The sequence below is a fragment of the Scyliorhinus torazame genome, chromosome 11 (genome assembly GCF_047496885.1).
Source record: "Scyliorhinus torazame isolate Kashiwa2021f chromosome 11, sScyTor2.1, whole genome shotgun sequence".
NCBI classification, from domain to species: Eukaryota; Metazoa; Chordata; class Chondrichthyes; order Carcharhiniformes; family Scyliorhinidae; genus Scyliorhinus; species Scyliorhinus torazame.
In genome coordinates this window covers 66,034,766-66,056,077 of record NC_092717.1, presented here as the reverse complement: position 1 = coordinate 66,056,077, position 21,312 = coordinate 66,034,766, and the positions used below count along the sequence as shown (strand labels likewise).

The 21,312-nt window shown below is 47.7% G+C and overlaps 1 protein-coding gene across 1 annotated transcript in view; it reads right to left on the bottom strand.

Moving 5' to 3' along the window:
* Positions 1-21,312, bottom strand: part of LOC140385927 (reversion-inducing cysteine-rich protein with Kazal motifs-like) — a 212,548-nt gene that overhangs the window by 113,224 nt on the left and 78,012 nt on the right. The window contains exon 7 of the mRNA XM_072468578.1: positions 21,076-21,255. Coding sequence (XP_072324679.1) covers positions 21,076-21,255 — 180 coding nt within the window. The remainder of the gene's footprint in view (positions 1-21,075; positions 21,256-21,312) is intronic.

The following is a 21,312-nucleotide window of genomic DNA, read 5'->3' as shown; positions in this document are numbered from 1 at the left end:
GATGGATCCATTGTCTGCTGCTTAGCTGACAGGGGAGGAACTGTTACAAGGGGACAAATGGGAGGTCGGGGACGGCGAATGCCCGAGGGGGGGGCACGAAGAGGCCGAGGGCGCGAGCTGGAGGCTGGCCTAAATATGGTGATGGCTAGTCGACCAGGCTGATTACATGGAACGTTAGAGGGTTGAATGGGCCGGTCAAGAGGGCTCGCGTGTTTGCGCATTTGAGGGGGCTGAAGGCAGACGTGGCAATGTTACAAGAGACAGACCTAAAGGCTATAGACCAGACTAGATTGAGAAAGGGGTGGGATGGCCAAATATTCCACTCTGGGCTGGACTCAAAGACCAGGAAGCGATCTTGATCAATAAACGAGTGGCATTCGAGGCAGGGAGAATCGTGTCAGACATGGGGGGTAGGTACATAATGGTGAGTGGGAAGCTGGAGGGGATGCGGGTGGTACTCGTGAACGTTTATGTTCCAAATTGGGACGATGTGGAATTTATGAGGCAGGTGTTAGACAAGAGTCTCATAACCTAATCATGGGGGGAGATTTTAATACAGTCATTGATCCGGAATTGGACCGATCAAAATCCAGGACAGGGAGGATGCCAGCTGGGGCAAAGGAATTGAAGTGGTTTATGGAACAGATGGGGGGAGTAGACCCATGGAGGTTTGCACGGCCAAGGGCGAAGGAGTTTTCTTTTTTCTCCCATGTCCACAAGGTATACTCTCACATCAAATTTCTTGTTCTGAGCAGGACTCTAATACCGGGGATGGTGGATACTGAGTACTCGGCAATCGCAGTGTCCGATCATGCCCCACATTGGGTGGATCTACGGGTTAATTTGGAGAGAGGACAACGTCCGCTATGGAGGCTGGATGTGAGGTTGTTAGCGGACGAAGCAATCTGTGGGCAGGTGAACAAGTCCATCCAGAGCTACTGTAATTGAAAATATGGAAAGATGTGTCATTTGAAACATGGAAGTCTGGCAATATCTGGTCTGAGAGAAACATGAGTGGATACAGGGAACGATCCCACGAAGGGTTACCAGCAGCTGCAAAGAGCAGGATTATAAAATGCAGATTCCTTCTCCCAAACAGGCTTAGCAAACAAACAGGATTTTTGTATGACGCTAAAAGCAATGTTTCACACCTTCATTGAAATTAACTATCTTAGTAAGCAGCTGGAAAGAAAAGGATGAGGTTCAGTTGAATTATGTGACAATTCTAGGTGTGAAGTTCTGCCGATATCAGGTAAATGAGTTGGGGACATAATTCGACAATAAAACTATAGAAATAACAGGAATCAAAAGTAACACTCCTACTGAAATCAAAGCATTTTGAAAATCACAAAGGAAGCATGTAATCAGAGATCTATGAGCTGAGGTCATGTCAAAATGAATACTTAGTCGTGTAAGAAACATTTAGATTAAAGGTACCTTTTACAATCCAAGTGAAATAAAAGTTACTTTACAATAAAGTCATAAAAACTTAGAAAAATATATAAACCCTGAGAAAGGGGCAGAGAAGCAGAGAAGGAACAAGAGAAGCAAGCAGAGTCAGCTTACAGTCAGCTTGGTCATGGGACAGAGCAAAGCAGCCGAGCTAAAACAGTTAATACATCTAAGAAAGACCAGAAATTAAAGAGGAGGCAGAGTCAGCTCAGAGACAGCCAGCAGAGCCAGCTCTCACAGCTCAGTACATGGGAAAGATAGAGCATAGCAACCGAGCTAACCAGCGAATACATCTAAAGAAGACCAGACTTTAAAGAAGATTGATTGTCAAGGTGGGCCTGAAGGACCCTTCAACCAACCAGGAGGGTCCAGAAGCAAGATCTTTTTATCTTTCTGTAAAGACAGCGATTGCAGCTTTTAAAAGAAAAAATATAATAATAAAATAACTTAAAAGTTTTAACCTGAAAAAGTGGTTATTTCAAAGTCTACTTTACTCACTTAGCAATGCGGGACCCAGGATCGATGCTACTAAGTGGTAAGTAGATGAAATCTTCTGTGAAGATATGGAGTATACCGGGGGATAACTTGAAAATATAGTTTGACCTGAATAGCACCCACTGGACCCTGCACAGGAGTCAGGGAGTGAGAATCCCTGTTCACCATTTAGAATATCGACCCTGTTTGGTATAGGGGGAATTCTAAGAATAGTGGTGAGTTTTCAGCAACACTACCTGCAAACAAATGATACGGGGAGGTCTCTGCAGCAATGGTTTGGGAAGCTTTGAAGGCAGCGGTCAGAGGGGAATTAATCTTGATACGGGCCCACAGAGAAAAGGCGGAACGGGCTGAGAGGGACAGGTTAGTCGAGGAGACACTCCAGGTGGACAGGAGATACTCGGAGGCCCCGGACGCGGTGGAGGTTACAGGCGGAGTATGGGCTGTTGACTACAGGGAAAGCAGTGGAACAACTGAGGAAGGCAAGGGGGGCGATTTATGAGTATGGGGGAAAGGCAAACAGAATGTTAGCGCACCAGCTCAGAAAAAGGGAGGCGGCCAGGGAGAGTGAAGAGGTGGGTATACGGTCCTGGTCCCAGTGGAGGTGAATGAGGTGTTTAAGACTTTTACGGCAAATTATATGAGTCGGAACCCCTGGCGGGGGTGGAGGGAATGAAGCAGTTTTTGGGTCAGTTGAGGTTCCCGAGGGTGGATGAGGATCTGGTGGAAGGGCTGGGAGACCAAATTGAAATTGAGGAAATAATTGAGGGGCTGGAGGGCATACAGTCGGGAAAGGCCCTGGGGCCCGACGGCTACCCGGTGGAATTCTATAAGAAGTTTTCAGTGATGTTGAGCCCACTGCTGGTGAGGACATTTAATGAAACAAGAGAGAAGGGAGCCCTCCCCCCAACAATGTTGCAGGCCTCGATTTCATTGATCCTGAAACGGGAGAAGGATCTGGAGCAATGCGGGTCATACAGGCCAATTTCTCTACTGAATGTGGACGCCAAACTGCTGGCTAAGGTACTGGGCACAAGGATAGAGGATTGTGTCCTGGGGGTGATAGGGGAAGACCAGATGGGATTTGTAAAGGGCTGGCAACTCAAAGCCAATGTTCAAAGGCTTTTAAATGTTATTATGATGACCTCAGAAGGAGGGGAGATGGAGGTGGTGGTGGCGATGGATGCGGAGAAGACCTTTGATCGGGTGGAGTGGGAGACGCTGGGAAGGTTTGGGTTTGGTGTGGGCTTCATTGACTGGGTGCTGTTGCTCTATCAGGCACCAGTAGCGAAGTGCGTACGAACCGGCTGAGGTCGGAGTATTTTAAACTACACCGAGGGACAATAATTTGTAAGCCACTGAGTGTTGACTGTACTAATAAATGCCATCTGACCTGTGTGTTTCGATTTTGCTTCACTGAAATTTTAGAAGTAGATGGGAAAGTAAGCTCAAAAGCCTTTAATTTTTTGTAAGAACTGTTTAGTTTCTTTCCTCGGATGTTAATGGGCTAATAATAAAGATGGTTTCAATATAAAAGATGCTTAGTTGCCAGTGAAATCACTCCAGAAGCAAAGACTCTTTTCCTCACAGTTTACAAATCAAAACATTGTTAGGCTTTCTCGTCCTAATATAGATTTTCTCGGTTTCCTAATATAGATTTTGGTCTGGTCCAGGTACCCTGATAAGGGAGCCTTGCCAGCTGTCTGACTCTCTCTATATGCTGAAGAGCATACAATTGAGTACAAAGTGAAAAGGGTCGAAGTTATATGGAAATTTTTGGGCTGGGGCGATGCCATCTGCTGGTCTCCTCTTCCCTCGAAAAAGAAAATTAAAGCAAAAAGTGCAGAGGATACTGGAAGTCTGCAGAGGGATTTGGATAGGCTAAGTGAATGGGCTAGGGTCTGGCAGATGGAATACAATGTTGACAAATGTGAGGTTATCCATTTTGGTAGGAATAACAGCAAAAGGAATTATTATTTAAATGATAAAATATTAAAACATGCTGCTGTGCATGAGTGTGCTAGTGCATGAGTCGCAAAAAGTTGGTTTACAGGTGCAACATGTGATTAAGAAGGCAAATGGAATTTTGTCCTTCATTGTGAATCTACGGAATTCCTTGCCCAGTGAAGCAGTAGAGGCTCCTTCATTAAATGTTTTTAAGATATAGATAGTTTTTTGAAGAATAAAGGGATTAAGGGTGATGGTGTTCGGGCCGGAAAGTGGAGCTGAGTCCACAAAAGATCAGCCATGATCTCATTGAATAACCGAGCAGGCTCGAGGGGCCAGATGGCCTCCTCCTGCTCCTGCGCTGGTTTGGAGAATCGCCTGGGTCGCCAAATTTTCCCGTGACACCGGTCCGACGCCCTCCCGCGATTCACGGAAGCGGCCAGATCGGCACAATCGCGTTTTGCGCGGCGCAGTCCAGTGAATCGCCCGAGACAGCCAAAATGGCGATTCACCGGTACCCCCGCGATTCTCAGTGCCGGCTGGGCCGAGCGGCCTGCCCAAAACGGCGGGTTCCCCCTGGCGCCGTCCACACCTGGTCGCTGCCAGCGGGAACAGCGTGGGAATGCGGGGGGGGGGGGGGGGGGCGGCCTGCGGGGGAGGGGGGGGGGATCCTGCACCGGGGGGGGGGGGCCTCAAATGGGGTCTGGCCCTTGATCGGTACCCACCAATCGTCAGACCGTCCTCTCTGAAGGAGGACTTCCTTTCTTCCGCAGCCCCGCAAGATCCGTCTGACATCTTCTTGCGGGGTGGACGGCAACCACGCATGCGTGGGTTGGCGCCGGCCAACCCGCGCATGCACGGGCGACGCCAGTTATGTGGCGCCGGCCGCATCATGAATGCGGTGCCGTCTTTACGCGGCGCCAAGGCCTGGCACGCGTAAATGACACGCCGCCGCTCCTAGCCCATTTTCGGACCCTGAATCGGTCGGGATAGTGGCCGTTTCGCGCCGTCGTGAACCTCGACGGCGTTCACCACGGCATTCACACTCTGTCTCCATTTCAGAGAATCGCGTCCTTTATGTTCTTATGACATTTCAAACAAATTATTTCTACCAAAAATAATCTGAAAGCAAAATAAGTAGAAACGATCTAATCGATTTATGCTCTTGGCTATATCCTAACATCTAATACATTAAAATGGAGTTTGATGACATTCATATGGGTTTGGGTCTGGAATCTGGGAGGAGTTTGGAGTTCAGAGGGTGAAGTTTATTCTGATACACTTGTTCAACATTGAAAGGTACTGTTCCATCCACATTGAACTTCCAAACACTAAGAGTGCCACCAGTAAGCATGCTACAGTTCTTCTTGTGTCACTGTACTGATGAATATTGTGCAGTAGTTTTATGAAAGCTACATATAACTTTATGCAACAGATGGTGACCTAGGTTTGGTAAATAAATTATCAGAGTGTAGTAACTTGTATTTTTATATACTTGGAGAATGTGATAAAAGTTCTGTAACTTAATGAAATGAGCTATACTGACCGTATACCACGGTTTCATTTTCCTTTCAACAAACTCAATTCATGATTATAATCCAAGTCGCATGGTCCGATCAAGTTGTTATTTTTCTACTATCCTAAAATGAGAACACAGGTGCCTTGTGTTAATTACGATCGGGGCACTATTTGGAAGGTCCAGCTCCGTGATCTGAGTCTGCCATGGAGCACGGCGAGGCTGGTGGAGGCTGCCGCCTTGCGCATGCATGACCTCTGACCTGGAAGTGCGGGAGCCCGTATCTGCAGCAAAAGCTGCAAGCTCCCCAATGGTTCACTGCTAGCCCCCTGCAGGGCTATGAATATGTGGCCCTTTCACACCAGTTTTCTGTCGTGAAAGGCCAGTTTTTACGACTGCGTGAGGACATAGTCCCAAAAACAGAGAATCCAGTCCCTGGTTTCAGTGTTCTATCCTTCTCTATCTGTGTAGCTGAATTCTAACATGGAAGCAGAGAATGTTTGCTTAAAAGTGAAAGACAGAACACTGGAGCCCAGCCTTACTGTTTTTATTTTAGATACACATACAGTGCACTTCTAACCAACAATCACACAGTCAGTCTTTTTGTGAGTCCTTCTCAAAGTCTATCACCTGAGTACAACTAATCCCTATTTATTAAACAATGAACAGATCATTGCACTGAGTACAAGGAAGGAGGAAAACATGCCATCATTACCCAGTCTGGCCTGTAGATGATACCAATGCTGTTGATTCTTAACTGTCTTCTGAAGTAACCGTGTAAGTCCCTCAGTAGGATCAAACCTTTGTGTTGTCCAAAAAGGTAGTCTATCTACCTTCTTTGTGCAGCTAGGGTTGGGCAATAAATGCCCAAGAGATTCTTGGTTGCGGTACACACATCTTGTGAATGAATTTGTTTAAAGAAACAAGACAAATACATGGATACAGCAACATGACAGAGACAGTTAAATTGACATGTGTATTGTTACTCGTTAGTCCCTATCTAAATCTCTATGTACCGATTCTTTCATTTGTAAGTACAATACCCCATATTTTTGACTGATATGTATAGCAACTGTTAATTGTAAATTTTATTTTTCATTGTCTGCACAGTTGGATGATTAATCTAAATCCTTTTGCAATGTTTTTGCCTTTGTCAACAGCTCTTGCTATTTTAGGGTTTTGAGCAAATTTGATCAACATAGTTTTGGTGTCTAGGCCTTTATAGTTATGAGTGTGAGAAATGAACATTCTGTGTTGTTTTTGTGTTGTTTTTACATGTATATACTCTGGTTCACAATTAAGATGTCAACAATGAAGCATGATGGGAAAATTAACATGTCAAGTTCTGAGTAAGCTATAGTGAGCGAACTATTATAACGATGTACCAGAATGACCTTCGGGGAAGAACGGAATGTACAACAGAACTTGCTAAGCAAGGGGGAGATAGCAGGTGCAAGGAAAGGGCCTCATTCTTATCTTTAACTGCCAAATCACTGTGTAAGGGAGAGAAGAAATAAGGGAACTGCCCTGTCTATAGTGTGTGGGATGTGTTTCTCAGGGATGGTTTCCCACGGATTGTATTTTCATGGATTGTATATAACAAAGTGATGCTGTGTGAATTCTTTGTGATCTGCTATTGCTTACTGGAGGCACCCGCTCTTGCAAGATCGATAATACTTCTTCAGAATTTGACTAAGTGTAAATCTTTTATTAAGTGAGCGGTGTTTCTCACAATTGGGGGCTCGTGGCTGGGATATTTTTTCATTGATCAGGGGGGGGCGGCTCAAGAGGAACCGAGAAGACGCGTCCCGTTATTTAAACGGTCTCGTACTTCATCTTGAGTAGTCACCCACAGTCAACTGAACACGTTCCTAGGGTAGTCATTCTGAAGAAGCAAGTAACGGATTATAGTGGCAGGCACGCCGTGAGTGAAGTCAGGCAACTCTGAGCACGGAGCAAGGTAAGAAAAACGGCTTTTAAGTACTACCTTGTTGACTTGGGTTAGTATCTAAACATCCGCAGGGGCGGGTTGATGATATAAGGACTCTGGAGTTGATATCCAAACATCCGTATAAGTGTATGGGCGGATTGATGATATAAGTGCTTTCAGGATTGTGATTGTTGTGACAGGGTCACAACTAGACACTTTACTTAGAAATAAGTGAAAGTTGAGTACATTACAATGGGAAGTAAAAATTCGAAACAAGGAGACGGCGTTGATAAGAGAATCCCTAAGAATATCCCACCAGAAAGCCCAGTGGGTCGGATGTTAGTGAATTGGGATTTTGAGAGCCACGTACAAAAAAATAAGGACAGGAATATATATGTCAATGATAAAAGACCCTGTTCTGATAAAGAAGTAAGCTATGCGAGTTGTTGGCTTCCTAGCAGGAACGCCACCCGAATATATCCATTAATCCCACAGGGCGAAGACGTTCCCACCACCCCTCTTACCCCCTTATAAGAATAAGTCAAACGACGATAACTCGCCAGATAACCAACAAGTGAATAAAGGTAAATCAGAGGAAGCCCCTGAAGAAGCAGGAGGGAGTAAAATGATATTAAGATCCACAAAAGGATAGGGAAAGGAACCAGAAATAACGAAACTGAACCCCCTTCGGGAAGTCCCGATTGGAGATGGAGATGTAGGATTTGTAAATTCTCCTTTAAGTTCAGGAGAAGTCAGAGCATTCAAAAAAGAAATGAAAATGTTAATGGAAGACCCCCTAGGACTGGCGGAACAATTCGATCAGTTCTTAGGTCCTAATATATATATATATATATATATATATATATATATACATGGACCGAATTAATGTCCATTATGAGTATCCTATTCACGGGAGAAGAAAGAGGTATGATTAGAAGAGCAGGCATGCAAAAGTGGGAGAATAGTCACCCGCCAGGGGTAAACGGACCACCAGCAGAAGAAAAGTACCCCAATCTAGATCCACACTGGGACCATCAGACGGGGAGCCATAGAGATCAAATGAAAGATCTGAGAAATAGTATCGTTGAAGGCATAAGGGAAGCAGTGCCCAAGGTACATAATCTAAATAAAGCCTTTGAAATTAGACAGGAAGGGACGGAAACCCCCTCAGCATTCTTAGAGCGACTTCGGGAATCAATAAGGAAGTATTCTGATTAGACCCTAACGACCCAGTAGGACAGGGACTACTGAAGGTCCACTTGGTGACCAAATCCTGGCCTGACATACATAAAAAGTTACAGAAAATAGAGGATTGGAATGAGAAATCTCTAGATGAATTACTAAGAGAAGCACAGAAGGTATTTGTAAAGCGAGGAGGATACAAAAATAGTCAACAGGCGGGGTGTTTTAACTGCGGGAGAATGGGTCACTTCAAACGGGACTGCCCGGACAGAAGGAGAAAGATACAGAGAGAGAGAGAGAGAGAGACAGGCAGAGAGAGAGATATAGAGAGAGAGAGAGAGACAGGCAGAGAGAGAGATACAGAGAGAGAGAGATACAGAGAGAGACAAAACAGAGAGAGAGACAGAGACTCAGAGAGATACAGAGAGAGAGAGACAGAGAGAGACATACAGAGAGAGAGAGAGACAGGCAGAGATACAGAGAGAGAGAGAGATACAGAGAGAGAGATACAGAGAGAGAGACAGGCAGAGAGACAGGCAGAGAGAGAAAGAGACAGAGAGAGAGATACAGAGAGAGAGAGACAGAGAGAGAGAGACAGACAGAGAGACAGATACAGAGAGAGAGAGAGACAGAGACTGAGAGAGATACAGAGAGAGACAGGTAGAGAGAGACAGAGAGAGACAGGCAGAGAGATACAGATAGAGAGAGAGAGATACAGAGAGAGAGATACAGAGAGAGAGAGAGAGACAGAGAGAGAGACAGGCAGAGACAGAAAGAGACAGAGACAGAGAGAGAGACAGAGAGAGAAGGCTGCAACAGGCCTGGAGTCACTGTTTCAAAACAGAGAGAGAGAGAGAGAGAGACAGTTTGTTACAGAGAAGGCTGCAAATACTGAACTATCACCCGTGGGAAGGCTGAAATAAGCTTACCCTACAACCCTGCCAACCGCAGGGGCCCAACAACCAGGTATTTCAAAATAATTATTATAATTAATAAATTAATCAAATTTGATACTACTGATTCAGTATTAATAAATTATACAATATAATACAGTCAAACAGTTGATTGATCAGTAACATTTCAATAATAGTATTTCAGCTCAAATTCATCGATTGTAAGGGTTGGATTGCTGCCAAATTCCCGTTATCAGATGTCCTTGAACGATCTGTTCTTTTTTAATCAAAGTTGTTTTGGGTTTTTTTAAGGCCAGCTTCCACATGGTTTGAAGTTTTGATTTCCAGGCTAATTCTAAACATTTATTTTAAAATATCAAACACAATAACTTATTAAACATATAGGTTTTCTGTAGATGAATTCGTCGATTCTATTAAAGAAGGCACTACTAAAAGTTTGGAGATAAATTGGGACTTCCACACTCCTTGGCACCCCCCCCCCCCTCATCGGGACGGGTGGAAAGGATGAATCAAACTCTTAAAAATCATTTGTCAGAAATAATACTAGAAACTAGGCTCCCCTGGACAAAATGCTTACCGATAGCCCTTTTAAGAAAAGATTTGGGGTTGTCCACACACAAAATGTTGTTCGGATTGCCATACCTTGGAACAATGGGAGAATGGCCCATTGCAGAATGTAAAGATATCTATGTAAAGAAATATATACTGGCACTGTTCCTCATTATCATTCCTCAGGAGACAAGGACTGTTGGGGCAGACACCTCCCCTTGAATTCGCAGTCCACAAATTTAAACCAGGAGATTGGGTACTGGTGAAATTGTGGAAAGAAAACAAGCTTCAACCCACTTGGGACGGGCCGTTCCTGGTTTTGTTAACCACAGAGACTACCATACGAACTGCTGAAAAAGGTTGGACTCATTACAGCAGAACGAAGGGTCCCGTTAAATCACCGCCGGAACAGGAACAATGGAATGTGGAGGCCACTGAGGAACCATTTAAGATAAGATTGAAAAGACACTAAATCCTGAACTGTTCAATAATATGACGAAACTACAGCTAAAATGGACTATGCAATGTATAATAATATTAATGATGTGGGAGTTTGGAATCGGTCGTATGATTACATTGACAATCCCAGAAAGTCGGTACCCTCAGGTAATACGGACTGATCTGTGTACCCTCATAGACTGCGTGTCAGCGGGGCAGGGAAAGGAGTTCAGGGTAGACTCTCTTCATTATTACTGAGGGGGATGATTACGGAGAGGGAGGGTTGGCTGAAACGGTTCTGCCAATTGCCCAGAGGGGCACCACCGGTCGTCTCCATTCACCAGATTAATGGTTATTCCCCCTCAACGTGCAATGCTGGAACTTGTCACCCCGTATACATCACCGTAAAACACACGGCCTGGATGGAGACAGGCAATAGGGTTTGTTCACTTAGAAATGAGATATTCGGGGTGATCATGAGAAATGGCAAGACTGAATGCTGCTTCCGTATTTTATTAGACCAGGGAGCAACTCCCACTAATGACACATGGGGCGACACGGCGGAGAATGAACAGGGAAAATAATTGAAGTAAAAGATTTAGAGCAAGCCTTTGAGATAGAGACTGGCTATGAGGAACAGAATGCGTGGATTGAGTGGGTGAGGTAGAGAGAGAGAGATCCAGAGAGAGAGATACAGAGAAAGAGAGAGAGAGACAGAGAAGGCTGCAACATGCCTGGAGTCACTGTCTCAATACAGAGAGAGAGAGAGAGAGAGACAGAGAAGGCTGCAACATGCCTGAAGTCACTGTTTCAAAACAGAGAGAGAGAGAGAGAGACACAGTTTGTTACAGAGAAGGCTGCAATATTCGGCCCAGACGCTGAAGAAAGACAATTGTTATGCTTGCGCATCAGGTAGACCACAGGCCCATATGGAGCCCTTTCCACTGGGGTGGACAGAAAATAGAGGGAGCATGGAAAGTATGATGGCCCTGTGTACCAAGATGCGACAGCCTGGGGCAACAAGACCTGCACTGCCCTATCTCTGATGTTTCCTCCTGTTAATAAGAAACTATCAGCAAACCCTCCCTCCTTCTTGGTTACCGTGACGCATCACAAATCGTGTATAAGTGGTTCTGATACGGGGCTAAGTAAAGTTATGGGAGACCTCAAGACTTGTATAGAGACTAAGAACGTGACCACCCAGGGCAATTACTCATCACTTAAAATACCATGTGCAGATATATGGTGGTATTGCGGAGGAAAGATTCTAAGACCCACTCTATCCCCCTAATGGAAAGGGACATGCGCATTAGTTCAGCTCGCCATTCTGTTCAGTATAACCTATGAAAGACAAGAGGAGAGGGGGAGTGTAAAAGGGGGACGATCTAAACGGGGCATACCTACCTCATTTGATGACAGGATTTACCTGGACTCCGTTGGCATTCCCAGAGGAGTACCAGATGAGTTCAAAGCCCGAAATCAGATTGCAGCTGGGTTCGAGTCCCTCTTTACGATCAATAAGAATGTGGATTGGATAAACTATATATACTATAATCAACAGAGGTTCATCAATTATACCAGGGACGCCGTGAAGGGCATAGCAGAACAACTGGATGCAACCAGTCGAATGGCCTGGGAGAATAGATTGGCTCTGAATATGATTTTGGCAGAGAAAGGTGGTGTATGCGTTATGCTCAAAGGACAGTGTTGCACGTTTATCCCCAACAACACGGCACCCGACGGATCGATTACCCGTGCGCTACAAGGGTTAACCACTCTGGCTGTGGAAATGGCATACAATTCAGGGGCAGACACATCCATGGCTGGGTGGCTTGAATCATTGTTTGGGAAATGGAAAGGGTTAATTGTATCCATCCTCACCTCCATCATCGTGGTGATAGGAGCATTGGCGGCAATAGGCTGCTGCATCATCCCGTGTGTAAGAGGCTTGGTGCAGAGGCTCATCGAAACAGCCTTGACCAAGCAGATGCCCCTGGGTCAGGATACCATTTGCCTACTAGAAAGTGGGGAGAATGAAGGGGGGGACGGCCCCATAGAAAGGGAAGTTGAGAGGATGTTGGACAATTTTGGGGTCGGTTAGAGGAGGCTACGAAGTGTAAAAAGCAACAACAGTAAAAAGAAAAAAATGGGGATTTGTGAGAAATGAACATTCTGTGTTGTTTTTACATGTATATACTCTGGTTCACAATTAAGATGTCAACAATGAAGCATGATGGGAAAATTAACATGTCAAGTTCTGAGTAAGCTATAGTGAGCGAATTATTATAACGATGTACCAGAATGACCTTCGGGGAAGAATGGAATGTACAACAGAACTTGCTAAGCAAGGGGGAGATAGCAGGTGCAAGCAGGGGGCCTCATTCTTATCTTTAACTGCCAAATCACTGTGTAAGGGAGAGAAGAAATAAGGGAACTGCCCTGTCTGTAGTGTGTGGGATGTGTTTCTCAGGGATGGTTTCCCACAGATTGTATTTTCATGGATTGTAGATAACAAAGTGATGCTGTGTGAATTCTTTGTGTCTGCTATTGCTTACTGGAGGCACCCGGTCTTGCAAGATCGATAATAAATACTTCTTCAGAATTTGACTAAGTGTAAATCTTTTATTAAGTGAGCGGTGTTTCTCACATGAGGAATAACAGGGTTATTGTTGAAGGTGCAAGGAGGAAACACAGTTTTCTCTAACATCCTTGTCTTCCTTTTCACGGGAGGAGAATTAGATGTAGTTTCAGTGAAGAGTTTCTAGTAACTGAGCCAGAGTAGTTAAATACACAACTGCACACTCACTCATTCACACATATTCACAAGGCAATACCTGTACTCCTACACGATTGAACAGTTATGTGAATACAATGTTGGAATCCTGGTCTGTTTGAGTGATGTCATAAATACTAGCGAACCACAACAAGCTCTCCCCTACCCGGCGGGGTGGGGGGTTCCGTCGTAATGGAGCGGCGGGAGCCACTCTGGCGTCGGGCCACCCCAAATGTGCGGAAGTCTCCGCACCTTTAGGGGCCAAGCCCTCACCTTGAGGGGCTAGGCCCGTGCCGGAGTGGTTTCCGCTCCGCCGACTGGCGGGAAAGGACTTTGGCGCCACGCCAGCCGGGGCCAAAAGGTCTTCGCCGGGTGACGCATGCACAGGAGCGTCAGCGGCTGCTGACGTCATCCCCGTGCATGCGCAGGGGAGGGGGTCTCTTCCACCTCTGCCATCGTGAAGACCATGGCGAAGGTGGAAGAAAAAGATTGCCCCCACGACATAGGCCCGCCCGCCAATCGGTGGGCCCCGATCGCGGGTCAGGCCACCGTGGGGGCACCCCTCGGGGCCAGATCGCCCCACGCACCCCTCCAGGACCCCGGAGCCTGCCCGCGCCGCCTTGTCCCGCCGTTCAAAAGGTGGTTTAATCCACGCTGGCGGGACAGGCATTCCAGCAGCGGGACTTCGGCCCATCGCGGGCCGGAGAATCGGCGGGGGTGGGCCCACCGACCGGCGCTGCGCGATTCTCGCCCCCGCCGACCGGCGCGGCGTGATTCCCGCCCCCGCCGAATTTCTGGTGGCGGAGACTTCGAGACACGGCGGGGGCGGGATTCATGCCAGCCCCGGGCGATTCTCTGACCCGGCGTGGGGTCGGAGAATCCCGCCGCAGATGTTCAGTTTGATCACTGGGTGGAGTTCCTTGGTTGAATCTTCAGGTGGGGGTTTTCTGGCATTGACAGATCAATGCTGGAACTGGAGCCAGAGCCAAAGTCAGCATCGGGTAGCTTCCTTTCAACCAATCTTCGATGTTTAAACAACTTCTTTGTACAATGTCAAAAGCTGCATAACATTGGAGCAATGTCCTCACTTGGTTGCGACTCAAACGCCTTCGCATAGAAATCATAGAATTTAAGTGCAGGAGGCCATTCGGCCCATCGGGTCTGCACCAGCCCTCGGAAAGAGCACCCTACTTCAGCCCACACCTCCACCCTATCCCCGTAACCCCACCTAACCTTTTTTTTGGACACCTAGGGCAATTTAGCATGGCCAATCCACCTAACCTGTACACCTTTGGACTGTGGGAGGAAACCGGAGCACCTGGAGGAAACCCACGCAGACATGGGGCGAACATGCAGACTCCGCAGACAGTGACCCAAGCCGGGCATCGAACCTGGGACCCGGAGCTGTGAAGCAACAGTGCTACCATGCTGCCCACTCTTCATTGTCACCAGCCAACAAAGGCCAAACAGATGACAGATTAATAAATTATTATTATTTTTTAAAAATATATTTTATTCAAAATTTTGTGGCCAAACATAACAGTACATAGTTTTTCTTTTGAACAACAACAAAGCAATATAAATAACCGTGGGCAATTTTAAACAAATAAATAAATAATATATAAACAAAAACAAAACTAAGTGGCAACTGCCTTGTCAAAAATAGTTACTCTCCAAAGATACAATCCAACAATCCAATATACATTACCTATAACAAGTGTCTATACATATACAATGACATCCCTGAGAGTCCGTCCGGTTCCTCCCCCCGCCCACCCCCCTCCCCCCTGGGTTGCTGCTGTTGTCTTCTTCTTTTCCATTCCCTCTATCTTTCTGTGAGGTAGTCGACGATCGGTTGCCACCGCCTGGTGAACCCTTGAGCCGAACCTCTTAATACGAACTTGATCCGTTCTAACTTTATAAACCCTGCCATGTCGTTTATCCAGGTCTCCACACCCGGGGGTTTGGCTTCCTTCCAAATTAACAATATCCTGCGCCGGGCTACTCGGGACGCAAAGGCCAAAACATCAGCCTCTCTCGCCTCCTGCACTCCCGGCTCTTCTGCAACCCCGAATATAGCCAACCCCCAGCTTGGTTCGACCCGGACTCCCACCACCTTCAAAAGCACCTTTGCCACACCCACCCAGAACCCCTGTAGTGCCGGGCATGACCAGAACATGTGGGTGTGATTCGCTGGGCTTCTCGAGCATCTCCCACACCTATCCTCTACCCCAAAAAATCTACTGAGCCGTGCTCCAGTCATATGCGCCCTGTGTAGAACATTGAATTGTATCAGGCTTAGCCTGGCACACGAGGACGATGAGTTTACCCTACGTAGGGCATCAGCCCACAGCCCCTCCTCAATCTCCTCCCCCAGCTCTTCTTCCCATTTCCCTTTCAGCTCATCTACCATTATCTCCCCCTCGTCCCTCATTTCCCTATACATGTCCGACACCTTACCACCCCCCACCCATGTCTCTGAGATCACTCTATCCTGCACCTCCTGCGTCAGGAGCTGCGGGAATTCCCTCACCTGTTGCCTCGCGAAAGCCCTCAGTTGCATATACCGAAATGCATTCCCTTGGGGCAACCCATATTTTTCCGTCAGCGCACCCAGACTCGCAAACATCCCATCTACGAACAGATCTCTCAATTGTACTACGCCAGCTCTTTGCCATGCTCCAAATCCCCCATCCATTCTCCCCGGAACAAACCTATGGTTATTTCTTATCGGGGACCGCACCGAGGCTCCCGTCTTTCCCCTATGCAGTCTCCACTGCCCCCAAATTTTCAATGTAGCCACCACCACCGGGCTTGTGGTGTATTTCTTCGGTGAGAACGGCAATGGCGCCGTCACCATTGCTTGTAGGCTAGTCCCCCTGCAGGACGCCCTCTCCAATCTCTTTCACGCCGCTCCCTCCCCTTCTCCCATCCACTTACACACCATTGAAACATTGGCGGCCCAGTAATAGTCGTTTAGGCTCGGTAGTGCCAACCCCCCCCTGTCCCTACTACGCTGCAAAAATCCCCTCCTCACTCTCGGGGTCTTCCTGGCCCACACAAAACTCATAATACTCTTCTCGATTCTCTTGAAAAAAGCCTTCGTGGCCACCACCGGGAGGCACTGGAACACAAAAAGGAATCTCGGGAGGACCACCATTTTAACCGCCTGCACCCTACCTGCCAGAGACAGGGACTCCATGTCCCATCTCTTAAAGTCCTCCTCCATCTGTTCCACCAACCGCGTTAAATTAAGCCTGCGTAATGTACCCCAATTCTTGGCTATCTGGATCCCCAAGTACCGGAAGTCCCTTGTTACCTTCCTCAACGGTAAATCCTTTATTTCCCTGCTCTGCTCCCCTGGATGCACCACGAACAACTCACTTTTCCCCATGTTCAATTTATACCCTGAAAAATCCCCAAACTCCCCAAGTATCCGCATTATCTCTGGCATCCCCTTCGCCGGGTCCGCCACATACAACAACAAATCATCCGCATACAGAGATACCCGGTGTTCTTCTCCTTCCCTGAGTACTCCCCTCCACTTCCTGGAACCCCTCAATGCTATAGCCAGGGGCTCAATCGCCAGTGCAAACAATAACGGGGACAGAGGACATCCCTGCCTCGTCCCTCTATGGAGCCGAAAATAATCAGACCCCCGTCCATTCGTGACCACGCTCGCCATCGGGGCCCTATACAGCAACTGTACCCATCTGATATACCCATCTCCAAAGCCAAATCTCCTCAGCACCTCCCACAAATAATCCCACTCCACTCTAATCAAATGCTTTCTCGGCATCCATCGCCACCACTATCTCCGCTTCCCCCTCCGGTGGGGGCATCATCATTATCCCTAGCAGCCTTCGTATATTTGTGTTCAGCTGTCTCCCCTTCACAAACCCAGTTTGGTCCTCATGAACCACCCCCAGGAAACAATCCTCTATCCTCGTTGCCATTACCTTGGCCAGAATCTTAGCATCCACATTCTGGAGGGAAATGGGCCTATAGGACCCGCATTGCAGCGGGTCTTTTTCCTTCTTTAGGAGGAGCGATATCGTTGCCTCTGACATAGTCGGGGGCAGCTGCCCCCTTTCCCTAGCCTCATTAAAGGTTCTCATCAGTAGCGGGGCCAGCAAGTCCATATATTTCCTATAGAATTCCACTGGGAATCCGTCTGGTCCCGGGGCCTTCCCCGCCTGCATGCTTCCAATCCCTTTCACTACTTCCTCCGTCTCAATCTGTGCTCCCAGTCCCGCCCTCTCCTGCTCCTCCACCTTAGGAAATTCCAGCTGATCCAGAAAGCACATCATTCTCTCCTTCCCTTCCGGGAGCTGAGCTTCATATAATCTTTCATAAAATGCCTTGAACACTCCATTCACTCTCTACGCTCCCCGCTCCATCTCTCCCTCCTCATCTCTCACCCCCCCTATCTCCCTCGCTGCTCCCCTTTTCCTCATTTGGTGGGCCAGCAACCTGCTCGCCTTCTCCCCATATTCGTACTGTACACCCTGTGCCTTCCTCCATTGTGCCTCTGCATTACCCGTAGTCAACAAGTCAAATTCTACATGTAGCCTTTGCCTTTCCCTGTACAGTCCCTCCTCCGGTGCCTCCGCATATTGTCTGTCCACCCTCAAAGGTTCTTTCAACAACCGCTCCCTTTCCCTACCCTCCTGCTTTCCTTTATGTGCCCTGATAGATATCAGCTCCCCTCTAACCACAGCCTTCAACGCCTCCCAGACCACTCCCACCTGAACCTCCCCATTGTCATTGAGTTCCAAGTACCTTTCAAAACACCCCCTCACCCTTAAACAACCCCCCTCATCTGCCAATAAACCCATGTCCATTCTCCAGGGTGGCTGCTGTTCTTTTTCCTCCCCTATCTCCAGGTCCACCCAATGTGGAGCGTGGTCCGAAATAGCTATAGCCGTGTACTCCGTCCCCGTCACCTTCGGGATCAGTGCCCTTCCCAAAACAAAAAAGTCTATCCGTGAATAGACTTTGTGGACATAGGAGAAAAACGAAAACTCCTTACTCCTAGGTCTACTAAATCCCCAGGGGTCTACTCCTCCCATCTGCTCCATAAAGTCCTTGAGCACCCTAGCTGCAGCCGGCCTCCTTCCGGTCCTAGACCTCGATCTGTCCAGCCCTGGGTCCAGCACCGTATTAAAATCTCCACCCATTACCAACTTTCCCGCCTCTAGGTCCGGGATGCGTCCCAACATACGCCTCATAAAATTGGCATCATCCCAGTTGGGGGCATATACGTTCACTAAAACCACCGCCTCCCCTTGCAATCTGCCACTCACCATCACGTATCTGCCCCCACTATCCGCCACTATGGTCTTTGCCTCAAACATTACCCGCTTCCCCACTAATATAGCCACCCCCCTGTTTTTGCGTCTAGCCCCGAATGAAACACCTGCCCCACCCATCCTTTGCGAAGTCTGACCTGGTCTATCAGTTTCAGATGCGTCTCCTGCAGCATAACCACATCTGCCTTAAGTTTTCTTAGGTGTGCGAGTACCCGTGCCCTCTTAATCGGCCCGTTCAGCCCTCTCACATTCCACGTGATCAGCCGGGTTGGGGGGCTCTTCACCCCCCCCCTTGTCGACTAGCCATCTCCTTTTTCAATCCAGCTCCTCACCCGGTTCCCACGTAGCCGTATCTCCCCCCAACGGCGCCCTCCCGCCCCACCCCATACCAGCTCCCCCTTCTCCCCAGCAGCAGCAACCCAGTTAACCCCCCCCCCCTCCGCTAGATCCCTTTCTAGCATAATTGCACCCCCCATGTTGCTCCCAGAAGTCAGCAAACTCTGGCCGACCTCGGCTTCCCCCCGTGACCTCGGCCCCCGCTGTGCGAGGCCCCCTCCTTCCTGCTTCCCTGTTCCCGCCATGATTACCATAGCGCGGGAACAAAGCCCGCGCTTCCCATTTGGCCCCGCCCCCAATGGCCAGCGCCCCCAGCTCCTCATCCTCCCTCCACCCCTCTCCCACGACATGGGGAAGAGAGAAAAGTTACAGGGTCGCAGGATTAACAACTTGGGAAATCATCTCTTCCCCCATTTCCCCCCCCCTTCACCCCACATAATCACCCCACCACTTTGTCCCAAACGTTCTTTTTCTAGCCCGCTTATTCCAGTTTCTCCTCGACAATAAATGTCCACGCCTCTTCTGCCGTTTCAAAGTAGTGGTGTTTCCCTTGATGTGTGACCCACAATCTTGCCGGCTGCAGCATTCCAAATTTAACCTTCCTTTTGTGCAGCACCGCCTTGGCCCGATTAAAGCTTGCCCTTCTTCTCGCCACCTCCGCACTCCAATCTTGATACACGCGGATCACCGCGTTCTCCCACCTACTGCTCCGGGTTTTCTTTGCCCATCTGAGGAGCATCTCTCTGTCCTTATATCGGAGAAATCTCACCACTATGGCTCGAGGAATTTCTACAGCCCTCGGTCTTTGCGCCATAACTCGATAAGCTCCCTCCACCTCCAACGGGCCCGTCGGGGCCTCCGATCCCATTAACGAGTGAAGCATCGTGCTCACATATGCCCCGACGTCCGCCCCTTCTGGAAGACCAAGAATCCTTAAATTCTTCCTCCTCGCATTATTCTCCAGCACCTCCAGCCTTTCCACACACCTTTTGTGTTGTGCCTCGTGCATCTCTGTCTTCACCACCAGGCCCTGTATTTTGTCCTCATTCTCAGCAGCCTTTGCCTTCACGACCCGAAGCTCCTGCTCCTGGGTCTTTTGCTCCTCCTTTAGCCCTTCAATCGCCTGTAATATCGGGGCCAACAGCTCTTTCTTCATCTCCTTTTTAAGTTCTTCCATGCAGCGCCGCAGGAACTCTTTTTGGTCAGGGCCCCATATTAAACTGCCACCTTCCGACGCCATCTTGCTTTGTGCTTGCCTTCCTGGCCGCTGCTCTAGAGGATCCACCGCAATTCGGCCACTTTCCTCTCCTTTTTCCATCCGTGTCCAGGGGGGATTCCCTTCTGGTTTACCGCAGTGTTTTTAGCTGTTAAAATTGCCGTTGGGGCTCCTATCAAGAGCCCAAAAGTCCGTTCCACCGGGAGCTGCCGAAACGTGCGACTTAGCTGGTCATCGCCGCACCCAGAAGTCAACAAATTATTTTAATAGCAAACCTCCTTTGCATGGAGTTGAGGCTATTCTCCCTGGGTCAGGCCTGGCAAAGGGAGCAGTCTTTTTCAAGGTTCCCACTCAGTAGCTAGAAATACTAATAAACAAAGCAAAACAACTCTGATGTAGGAAGGAACAGATCATTGTCTGAGAATAGATAAACAGAACTGAAGGCTGATTTAAAGTCACATTTTAACAGGGGAAAATGGAGGAAAATCAGATGCCCAGTGTATGACCTTCTGACAGGATCAATATTCATGGGTTACTGTCAACTGCGCACACATTATGACATTTAAAAATCAGAAGATCAACTGACTGTGCTTTGTACCTGCAAGTAGTGATTCATCAAAAAGTTTAACTTTAGCGTATTTAACATGTTATCCACATCAAAATTCCATCTAAACTTTACTGCTTGAACAAAATTGTTGCAGCACCATCTGGAGCACATGAAACCATTTTCAGGCCCACCTTTTAAGCACACACAGACATCAGAGACCCTTAGAATCCAGCTGTACAGAAAACTATTTGAAAGTCCTTTCCATTTAATCTCATTTCTCTGCCCATTCCCTTTTTAAAAACATTTTCACAGTATGTATCTAGTTCCCTTTCCAGAACCCCAGAATCAACCCACCTATAAAATTACTTAGGGGCTTTTTGTCAGGACCAATTACTTCAGAAAACTTCACAGATATGTAAACAGGGTTAATGTTTGGTGATTTTACAGTCACTTAAGGGAGATTCTTACCTGTTGTTAAAATTAGTGCAGTACTTGAGACCTTGACAACCCAGCTGACATGGTTCTCTGACGTCAGCCAGGCATGTAAACATGGCAGCTTCCAGAGGGTTATATTCACAGAGCCTATCAAACTCTTGCCAGTGAGTTCTGCTTCCCCACCTGGTGCTGTACAATTTAATACACAGATCCCTGTCAAAATAAGGAAAACATACTTATTTAAAAAGGGCAACAGTCTTGAGGTTAGAA